General features: G+C 33.3%; 1 protein-coding gene across 2 annotated transcripts; it reads right to left on the bottom strand.

Annotated features, from left to right (window-relative positions):
* Positions 1-557: 557 nt before the first annotated feature.
* LOC126893360 (uncharacterized) lies at positions 558-11,506 on the bottom strand. Of its 2 annotated transcripts, XM_050663441.1 has the most exons (3): positions 8,821-11,506; positions 4,238-8,314; positions 558-3,731 (listed from the first exon to the last, which is right to left on the bottom strand). In XM_050663441.1, exon 3 carries the CDS (start codon positions 2,242-2,244, stop codon positions 985-987), a length of 1,260 nt encoding a protein of 419 aa, XP_050519398.1. In that variant the 5' UTR covers positions 2,245-3,731; positions 4,238-8,314; positions 8,821-11,506; the 3' UTR covers positions 558-984. The 2 variants fall into 2 exon arrangements, with proteins under 2 accessions (XP_050519398.1, XP_050519399.1); XM_050663442.1 differs by lacking the exon at positions 4,238-8,314.
* Positions 11,507-11,692: the final 186 nt, after the last annotated feature.

Below are 11,692 nucleotides of genomic sequence, written 5' to 3'. Positions count from 1 at the left end.
AAACGAAGTTATAAGCAACTTCCGGTATAACCGGAAGTACCAAATAGATGAAAATATTTTCATTAAATAGATCAGTCTTCAAAACCCCCTTATTTAATTTTCATAATTCAATTGTCTTTAGTTCTCGAGATATTTCTAATAGGCCCTTTATCTGCCTCACCCTATATACCATCTACCTACAAGTGAAGTTTTACTTCCTTAGTAAGTTTTCTATTATGGTATACAGCCAATGAGAGGATTTTTTCCTTTTTATAATAAATTTAAATGTACAGGGTGGTTCATGCAAGCCTACCGCAGTCCATTACCTTTAATTTTAATTAAACACCCTGTATATTTTTGTTTTTAGAAGCTGCTTAACAACCTCATCTCAAAAATGTGTATTATGTAGGGTCTATTATGAATAATGCAAGGTGAAATTTTGAAATTATGTATAATTTTCGTCAAGATATTAATCACATAAAACTTTGAAATTAATAATTCAGGAATCATACTTTAAATAAGGGTATTATTTTTTAAAATATCTATCAATTTTCTAAACTTAGTATTGTTACGTTTTTTTAGGAAATATTACGCGAATTGACTTTTAATTATTATTAAATAAATAAAAGACTTACTTGAAATTGTTTATTTATAACACTTACAATTAACACTTATTTAACAACAATATCTAATTTATTTTACACTTTCTAACATTTAATTTATTTACAAATACGACTTATCTACTTTAAAAATACATACATTTCAGCAACCCGATCAAACAATAAAACAATATATCGCGTCGAATATATTAACTGACTGCCTGCTGCTTAAAAATCATCCGCTTATATAGATACGGCTCTGCTTCGAGAACATTTGGAAGGCCTGAGGCGGGTCCACGCCTATCATCGGGGAAACTTCTGGATTAGCGGAGACATTACTCGTCGATGACGTGTCGCTGTTGTTTGTTGACTACTAGGGGCAGGGCCGGCCTCAGTTAGAAATTCGTCACATTGCCCCCTCCTTAAAAGATGGTTCCTCCTGGAACCTTGTCAGGACTGGAACTGGATGCTGGTATCGGCAACTGGACCCTCTTTTACAACTCCCAGTTGTATAAAAGTGACAGGGGACGGTCTTCTTTCCGCACCAGTAACTATGCGGATTGCAACAGACTAACACCTGGACCTCGGTGTCTTGGAAAATTTCTTCTACCATATTTCGGACAACTCTCCAGTCTAATTGGCTGCATTCTAACTTTGGTATGGCTAACTTTTGCACGTCGGACTCCAACACGTGCTCTCTCAATTGAATTAATGCATCCCATACATCTTGGTAGGTAGGTTGGTCACGGACAGTGTCTTTTGTTACCAGATAGAATAGGTAACGTGATGCATCTTGGAGTTTCAATGCTTTGCCAGGAGCTGGCAGTTGGCATTGAAGTTCTGCAACTCGACCAAACTTCCTTCGGAAGGCGGATGCCAACCCTCGTGCGTCTTTGATACTGGCCGGGATGGTATGGGCCAGCGAGTAGTCATCGGGAAGTGCGAGAAGATCTCGCTTTTCTTCAGTGGTAACACCATGTCTTGCTTTACCGGTACCTCCGTAGGCACCCATGAACTCTTCAAAGGTAAGGTCAGGTATTCCTCGAATTTGGTTGACTTCCACTTCTTCATCTACGTCGTGGTCTCCCTCGTACGGCGCCAACCGGTTATGGTGGACTATCATCGGCTTTCCCCTAGGAATCTTGCTTATTCGGTAGATAACGTCATTGATTTTCTTGACAATGAGGTACGGACCTTCCCAGAACTGCTGCAACTTGGGAGAACAACCTGTTCGCTTCTTTGGATTATAAAGCCAGACTTTGTCGTTCTCCTTGAAACATCCCCTCTCGGCTTGGGTATCGTATCGTTTCTTCATTCGGTCGCTAGCGATCTGAAGATTAGAACGGACCAACTCATGTATATCGTCCATTCTTCTTCGTAATTCATTCACGTAATCCTCACCAGCAACATCTTCTCCAGGTCGACATCCAAACTCTAGATCACAGGGTAGACGCATCTCACGTCCAAATAGGACTTTTGCTGGTGTTTGGCCAGTTGATTCATTAACAGCAGATCTATAGGCCATTGCGAAGAACAGAAGGTACTGGTCCCAGTCTCGTTGATGATTGGACACCATCTTTGTCAAATACTTGCCAACTGTCCTATTCATACGCTCCACCATTCCATCCGATTGCGGGTGATAGGCCGTGGTTCTTGTCTTCTTCATGCCTAGTTTATCACAGATTCCTTGAAATAGATCGCTCTCAAAGTTCCTTCCTTGTGTAACAAAAATGAGAAAACTTCTGTTGGAGTGAAAGTAAAAAGAAAGATATAGGTACTCCAACAGAAGTAAGGAAAAAAAAATAAAAAATACTACTAAAGTTGTACTGAAGAAAGGGGAATTAGAAGGGATAGAAGTAGAAGTGGGAAGAGACAGAGGCAAACTGAATAGAGTTGGCTAGCAAGAGATGCAAGAAAACCACTTGACACTCAAGGATGGATACGGCTCGTTTGCATGCCTGTCGAAGAACAGTAGCTCTATATAGATAGTAATGATGACTAAAAGATGAAATAATAAAATAAGAATAATGTACTGAAAATGAATGAAGATGACTAATGACTAAAAACGAACAAAATAAATAAACTAACTAATCATGGGCGCCATGAAAATGATCTTCGATCATTTTCCCAGGTATCTTATACTGCTGTCAAATATTAAATATATCAAACCTGTAATAACAAACATAAAGGAATAATAAAATTCATGATATACAAAATAAATAAATATTTATTAAAATAACTACTAGATTTTTAACAATCTCTGAGTTAGACAAGCATATATCATGTAACTCTAAAATGACATAAGTTATACAAGAAGCTATATATATTTTAAAGATAACAACAATAATGTTATCTGTTACAAACTTAAATACCTCTTACATATATATAGGGTACAACTCACATGAGTCTTCTACCAAATGGTTATAGTACGCCTGCTACGTACAACTAAAGGAAACTGACAAAGATGAAAATACTACAAATAAATAGGCCCAAGCCTCACTAAGGGAAAATACAATAATGAAGTATGCAAGTTAAATATACAAGGAATGAAATAGAAATGAAGTTGAGATAAATACCGACGATGACATAAATTAACCGAACAAATGGAATAAAGCAAATAACAGTAAAATATTTGGGAAACAAGCTAGTAATATTAAAATATAAATTTACCCGAATTACATAAACCAATATCAAAGCAATAATAAAGTATTAAAAACCTAATTTTCTCTAGGCTTATTCCTGTGCACAAGAAGTTACCGTAGATACAAAGTTTGGGAACCAAATAATCTAATATACAAATATGTCAAAAAAAAAAAACAGAGGTAACCTAAATCTGGAAAAAAAACATAGTGTATTTAACAGATAGTCTGTAATATAAAAAAACCAATAGTTACTAAAACACACTAATTGTTTCCAAACGAATCCCAATGATTCCTAAAAAGGTTGCGGTTGCATCCTAGAAAATGATGCACCAGGATGGTGCGACCCATGACTCCTGTAGGCCCAGGTGCCAAGACGAAAACTGAGCTGGAACGCTCCCATAGCTTGCTCCCAATTAGACATACTCCCATGATGACTTGACTGTGGCTGTAGTGGTTTCTCTAGGTGGTCAAATAAGGTCTATGACTTCATGGTAGGGTTTCTCCCAAATGGCTAAAAAACATTCCCAGTTTTATTTCTCATTTTAAACATGAGCAAAAAGTAAAGGGAAGAAGAAATAATTGAGGAACTTTTTAGAAGCAATAGTATAGAAAAACCGACCATTAAAACTGGAACAAAAACCAATCTCAGGTAACCTTGAACTGTTTTGAGTGTGAATACATGGACAAATGACATTGAAATGATTTATTTGAGGAAATATCTGTAAAAATATATTGAATTTATAAAATATTGGATGTTGAATAATTTAAAACCTACAGAGAAATGGTAATTATTTTCAATATTAATTTGAGGACTTCAAAAATGTTTGGTTATGTAAAACCAAAAACCACATTAATATAAAAGATCGATATAAAGATAATATAAAGATCGAAATAATCTACATCCTTCCCTTAATAGATTGACTAAGAAAGTTTAAAAATGAACCAAGTATATCTAATGTTCCATAACAAAAAACAAGGCTATACATAAAAAAATTATTATGAAAAAGTAGATCTCACCGAATGATTCCTATTTAGACTCCAACAGGAGTTGTCACCCACATGTCTCCTCACTCCAGACAATCCTTGGTGGTAACTTTTTACTTTACTTTAAATTGCTTGATGTTATAAAATAAGTTGGATGAAATCATCCGCCATTCTATATGGTACCTCTATTCGACACAACAGCCAACAGTCAAGTAAAGAACGAGAGGCGCTTCTCCGCCAAGGTAAACGTCAAACTCTCTCAGAAAACGAAATCATTCTCGATAGGTGGAGTACGTTCCATCACCGAGGTATGACGTCACCCCAGTAGTCCTATACGAGAAATTAGAGAATTTAAATGGAGACCGAGGAAAAATAATTATAATAATAATTAAAGAGCTAATTTCGTAACGTGACCGTTACAATCCCCTTCTACTCGGGAAAAAAATTTTATCCATAAAATTTTTTTCCTAAACTTCAAAATATTAACAACTAAATTTACAATAGTCTAACAATCCACGTTGATTCGCAAGATTACTTCTAAATATAAACTAATGATCAAGGAAAAATAAATATATGACTCAAATTCATACTAAAATGTTACTGTTACTCTCTGCTACCAAATATTGACATAATATTGCTTAAAAGTCAAAACAGAACTAAATATTGCACTAAAGTTCATACTAATAACTAAGTGTCGAACTGGGCACCAAAACCAAAATTGAACTATCCATGGACATCAGATTTATAAAGGGTATATCCAAGGACGGAACAACCAGGAAAAGGTGTGAGCCAATTCGAACCATATCAAAAGTAAATGTACCAAAGTGAATAAAAAAAATCAGTAACTAAAATAAGTAAAGAATTGAACACTTAATCCAAAATTGAACTAACAATGGACACCAGATTCATAATAGTATATCCAGAGAAGAACAATCAGGAAGATTTATGGAACAACTCTCACTAATGCCAAATAATACCAATAATAACCATACCAAAGGAATCCAAAACTCAATAACCAAAATAGATGTGGAATCGGACACTTAATCCAAAGTCGAACTATCAGTGGACACCAGATTCATAAAAGGCATATCCAAAGAAGAACGACCAGGCAAATTTATGGACCAATTCACACCAATACTAATCCACATAAACAGATCAGGTCTACGTACACCCACATCCGGTAATACGAACCTATCCAACCAAATACACAAAATAAATGAAGAATCGGACACTTATCCAGAATCGGACTATCAATGGACACCAGATTTATATAGGAGTATATCCAAAGAAGAACGATCAGGCAAATTTATGGACCAATTCTTACTAATACTAAATAAACTAAATTATTGGATCCAATGGTAACTAATACTGAACAAAATAAATAAATTAGGCCTACATACACCCTCATCCGGTAATATGAACCTATCCAAACTAAGTAATCAAAATAAGTCAGAATAAATTACTAACAGACTAAGTAACAGAGATGTAACCAAACTAAATCAAAGGTAAGATAAATACCTAAAGTGTATTGACTAGAATATTATAGAAACTACATAAACTTAATTCGTGCTGGTATTCGCGAACTATAGCATGTTGCTACAACAGATGTATGAGAATAGCCAGACACAGATAAAGTACTAATAACGTAAGAATAAGTAAGAAAGAAAAAGAATAAATGATGAACTCATAAGTTCTATGACACTATGATAAGAGATAGGAAAAAAAAATTGACGAGAACGAGCAACAATTTTAGATTAAAACTGCAGATTCATGCGCTCTCATATAGGTACATAGAATTATTCAGGAAATATTCTAGAATCTTAATAACAAAACTAATGAATAAGGAAAGAAGTGGGAATATACTCAAATGAACAACTCATTTGTCTAAACACCTCAAATACTAAATTAAGGGATCTACTATGTATAGGGATAGTCAACAAACAGACATACTATGAAGTACGAGACATAATATAAACTAAACACTTCCCTATCAAATGGTAAAATGTAACTGGAATAATTGGACTAACACTAGAATGGTTAGGACCTGCTGCAGACATTTCCTGACCAGAAATATTATGATAGATAAACATCTGTCTACTCTGCAATGAAAGACATAGATTGCGAAATCGGATAGCAATGGCGCCTTGCTGAACTTCGAACCCACGTATTCACCAACTTTGAGCATCAATAGACTAAGTAGTTTCTAAGAAGAAATATGAAAGACTCAAGAATTCATACATACTTACATAAAAATTCCAAACTAATTCCAGAATCATACTGTGTAGGATAGAAGGATATAAATTATTATAAAGTGTTTAAGATATTGGAGACAAATAATGTTAATAGAGTAACCCAATAACAAATTAAAAATCACATCTTTCCAATATGGCAAATTCATAACTAGATATAAAAATAATATAAAATTAGTAAGTAATCAAATATTCAAAATAATATAACACATAACCTGAGATATGGTAGTGTAACATAGTTCCATCATAATATACATATTAACCAAGAGTACTTGTATGAGTTCACCTATCCAAATATATAAATATATAATACTCAACAACCCTTCTAACTTAGGGGTTAGGTGTGCAAAAACTAGACAAAAATACAAGTGAAGTACTTATTAATTGTATAATCCTACTGACAGGATCAGCAATTAATAATATTGACTCATAATAATAATTACAATGCTCAATGTGCTTATAATACCAAAAAAAATAAACTCATACATAAAGTACTACATAATAATTAAATTAATAAGTAATAAATAAAAGTCATCAAAACTAAGCCAAAGATGAAATCAAGCAATTTATGTAGGTACCTGCATTATCAGATGGAAAAAAAAATTAGACTAAAATTTCTAACCATACTAAAGATTGAGCTAAGCTAAAGACAAACAGAAGAAGAGATTAGCTTGAACAACACTGTTAAGGTAATCTTCTTCTGAAGATTGTTCTATAACTTAATAGAAAAATAGAATCAATGTTCCTAACTAATAAAGAATTTATATTAAAATCTCAACCTAAAGTATCTGTCTGATTTATATAAGTGGTATATAGTACCCATGTTGATATATTATTCTCAAAATTAACAAAACTAGGAGCTGAGATGGATAATGGAACTACTTAACTATACAATTTATCATTGTAATGTTTAACACTACCAATTAAAGAAAATAAATTATGGATGAACATCTGTAATCATCCGAACCATGCGAATTCAACGTATCATGTGTAGAAGCTAATGTTGTGGACTGATTGTGCTTTGTGGTGTGTGCCTGTCTTACCAAACAACCCAAATATCAAAAATAACAAATATAAAATATAATCTAAAGTTTGTAAGACAAAGATACATATGGAGAAAATATTAGCGACACACCAACAAATCAAAAATGCCAGCAAAATATATAAATAATCAAATCAATAAAGTAAATAAAATACCTAAATACTGAAAATAATTTCTAGTTAGGTGTAAAATATAACCACACTAGAAAAAAAAATATATGCATATAGTCAATAATTAACATACAACGATGACATAAATTAACCGAACAAATGGAATAAAGCAAATAACAGTAAAATATTTGGGAAACAAGCTAGTAATATTAAAATATAAATTTACCCCAATTACATAAACCAATATCAAAGCAATAATAAAGTATTAAAAACCTAATTTTCTCTAGGCTTATTCCTGTGCACAAGAAGTTACCGTAGATACAAAGTTTGGGAACCAAATAATCTAATATACAAATATGTCAAAAAAAAAAACCAGAGGTAACCTAAATCTGGAAAAAAAACATAGTGTATTTAACAGATAGTCTGTAATATAAAAAAACCAATAGTTACTAAAACACACTAATTGTTTCCAAACGAATCCCAATGATTCCTAAAAAGGTTGCGGTTGCATCCTAGAAAATGATGCACCAGGATGGTGCGACCCATGACTCCTGTAGGCCCAGGTGCCAAGACGAAAACTGAGCTGGAACGCTCCCATAGCTTGCTCCCAATTAGACATACTCCCATGATGACTTGACTGTGGCTGTAGTGGTTTCTCTAGGTGGTCAAATAAGGTCTATGACTTCATGGTAGGGTTTCTCCCAAATGGCTAAAAAACATTCCCAGTTTTATTTCTCATTTTAAACATGAGCAAAAAGTAAAGGGAAGAAGAAATAATTGAGGAACTTTTTAGAAGCAATAGTATAGAAAAACCGACCATTAAAACTGGAACAAAAACCAATCTCAGGTAACCTTGAACTGTTTTGAGTGTGAATACATGGACAAATGACATTGAAATGATTTATTTGAGGAAATATCTGTAAAAATATATTGAATTTATAAAATATTGGATGTTGAATAATTTAAAACCTACAGAGAAATGGTAATTATTTTCAATATTAATTTGAGGACTTCAAAAATGTTTGGTTATGTAAAACCAAAAACCACATTAATATAAAAGATCGATATAAAGATAATATAAAGATCGAAATAATCTACATCCTTCCCTTAATAGATTGACTAAGAAAGTTTAAAAATGAACCAAGTATATCTAATGTTCCATAACAAAAAACAAGGCTATACATAAAAAAATTATTATGAAAAAGTAGATCTCACCGAATGATTCCTATTTAGACTCCAACAGGAGTTGTCACCCACATGTCTCCTCACTCCAGACAATCCTTGGTGGTAACTTTTTACTTTACTTTAAATTGCTTGATGTTATAAAATAAGTTGGATGAAATCATCCGCCATTCTATATGGTACCTCTATTCGACACAACAGCCAACAGTAGGAGCGCCTAAAGCAGAGTTGCCAGATGCGATTTTCTAAATCCCCCACTTTTAAACCAAAATTCCCCCAAATTGAAGCTCAAATCCCCCAAATTTAAATTTTTGCCGCATTTTAATAGCTTTGTTCGCGGAGACAGTACATGACTAGTTTCTGACTCATACGCATGCGCAGTTCCGTTTTCAAGCCCTTAAAAACGGAACTGCGCATGCGAATCAGTCAGAAACCAGTCATGGACTGTCTCCGCAAACAAAGCTAATGAATTAATAGCAGTAGTAGTACGAGTAATACACGGTAGTACTCAAATGTAGAGAACAGTAAACCAAAATTATACTACTTATCAACAGAGGGCGCTGAAATAATTCATATGTTCTATCATCTTCGATTATATGAGAGTAGAATATACAGTTCTTTCTATGTACATTCACAAATTTAATGTACCATGAGCGTTAAAATTATCCATAATTCTTCCCCCAAAAATCCCCCAACCATTAATTCTTCCCCCAAAAAATCCCCCAACCATTTCTGCTTATAAAAATTCCCCCAGACGCTTTCAAATTACCCCAAAAATGGGGGGAAATACCCCAATCTGGCAACTCTGGCCTAAAGATACACGAAGCGTTAATAACCGCTATGAATTCCAAGATTTTATTGGTTAGAACTACCCACGTGATATCTGTGTTCGTATTGGTCAAATGATTAAGAATGACAGAGCGGGATATTTAAATACCAATATTGTATGCAAAGTGTCGTTTCAAGAAAACAAGTCTGCTGACCGAAGATAACGGATAAATATTTCTTGTTTATCTTACAATTGACAATTTTTGTGATAGAAATAAAAGTGGTAGAAAATCAATATTGAATAACAGTATTGATTAAAAAAACACTATTTATTCGTTTCTACTAGTCTGCTTTCTAGACTGTACCTAGTCTCATAAAATATTTCTTTTATCTCTTAAAAAATATAAACAATTATTGTATAGTAATAATATTATTTTAATTTATTTCAGTTGTTCAATACAAACACAGCAGCACTAGAATAGATCTTATAAATTAAATTATAAATGCATGAAAATTAAAAACAGATAATTTACATAAAAGTAAATATACTGGATATGGGGAATAGTAATTTAGGGGAAATTATATGTTATATTATATAATTATGATTTTCTTCGGCATTTTCGTGTGTCTTGTGTCCTTTTAAAATGTCTGAAATTTCATATTTCATTTACATTTGGATTTTTAAACGTATGTATCACTTATTAATATGTTGCTACGATTTTTGTTTCTTTGTGGAGAAAAACCGTTTCTGTGGTTCGTTTTTACATATTGAAACTTTTAAAACACTTCAATTTTTTTTATGAAAATTTTGATTAAATTTTTGTTGCATGTAGGTATATTTGACAAGACAATTTAAAAATTTCTGTCACTTAAATTATCTAAATCGGGTGTATGTATTTACAAGCATCGTCAAATCTTCATGATCTTTTTTATTGCAAATTAAATTGATGTTACTTAAATCCTTAAAGTCGTGGTTTCACTATCAAATAATTTGATCAAACAGTTTGAGCAAACTCAGGAAGTGACGCCACAACTGCAGTTTGTTCAAATTATAAAAATCTAGTGGTCACACTATCAGTTTAGTTTGATCAAATTTTGTATTGAGAGTTGTGGTAGTATGTACATGTATCAAAACCCACAAGCATTCCAACACTTTAACGAATAAGCCCCAAACTCTCTATTGTAGAAGGGAGACAGTAACTAACCAAAAAGAAATCAAGTCCTGATTAGGAAAAATCTAGAAAACAAACAAGAGTAACTATTGGCTACAAAAGCTGCTGTACAAAAATCAGTGTGCACGCTGAAGAAAGCAAAGCAGGGAATGATCAACGAAACAATTTTAATGTGTAGCTAGGCCACGATTGATAAACATATACATGGGCTCACTGCTTAAATGATGCAGTCGCTACTCAATAAAGCTAGCTTGTGTCAGTGGCTCAATATTTATTAGAAAAAACTTACATACTTAAAGTAGGTAAGTTAGTATGAGTCTTCTAAAATAGCATAAGCTATGTTTTGGGTTTCAAATATGCAATAATTAACACTCCCAGCGCCAGTGTATTCTTTTAGATACACACTGCATGTCCTCAACACTGTGTACCGAAAAAAATACACATGGCTTGTTGTGTTCGATCTGTTGTGTCACCTAAAAGGACACACTTTCACACAGACACAGACAGACACAGAAGTTTTTATATGTAGAGAATAATCAATTTCCTGGTATAACTGGGTTTGACCTTACGACATGAAAAAATAGGTTGTATGTAACTAGAAATTCGTATGAAAAATGTTGCCATGTATGGGCCAAAACAATTTGCTCCAACTCAGTATGCAGGGAAAGATTCAAGGAAAATGAAGCATAGGGAGATGCTATACGCTGTACGGATGTACATCAAACGAACTTTTCAGAGCAGCCGTCTCCAAAGTCCTAATAGCTATAGTTGATCCGCTACAACTTTTCCCATGTGTCACGATTCATTTTCAAACAAATTAAGTCAAAACATAAAGTGAAACGTACGCCGATGTGTGTAGTATATAATATACAGTATACAAAATGTATATACACATTCGTTTCACCTAATATTTTGACTTAATTTGCTTGAAAATGAATCGTGACGCATGGGAAAAGTTATAGCGG

This window comes from Diabrotica virgifera, chromosome 10, assembly GCF_917563875.1.
Source record: "Diabrotica virgifera virgifera chromosome 10, PGI_DIABVI_V3a".
Classification (NCBI taxonomy): domain Eukaryota; kingdom Metazoa; phylum Arthropoda; class Insecta; order Coleoptera; family Chrysomelidae; genus Diabrotica; species Diabrotica virgifera.
This window is presented reverse-complemented; position numbering and strand designations above follow the sequence as displayed.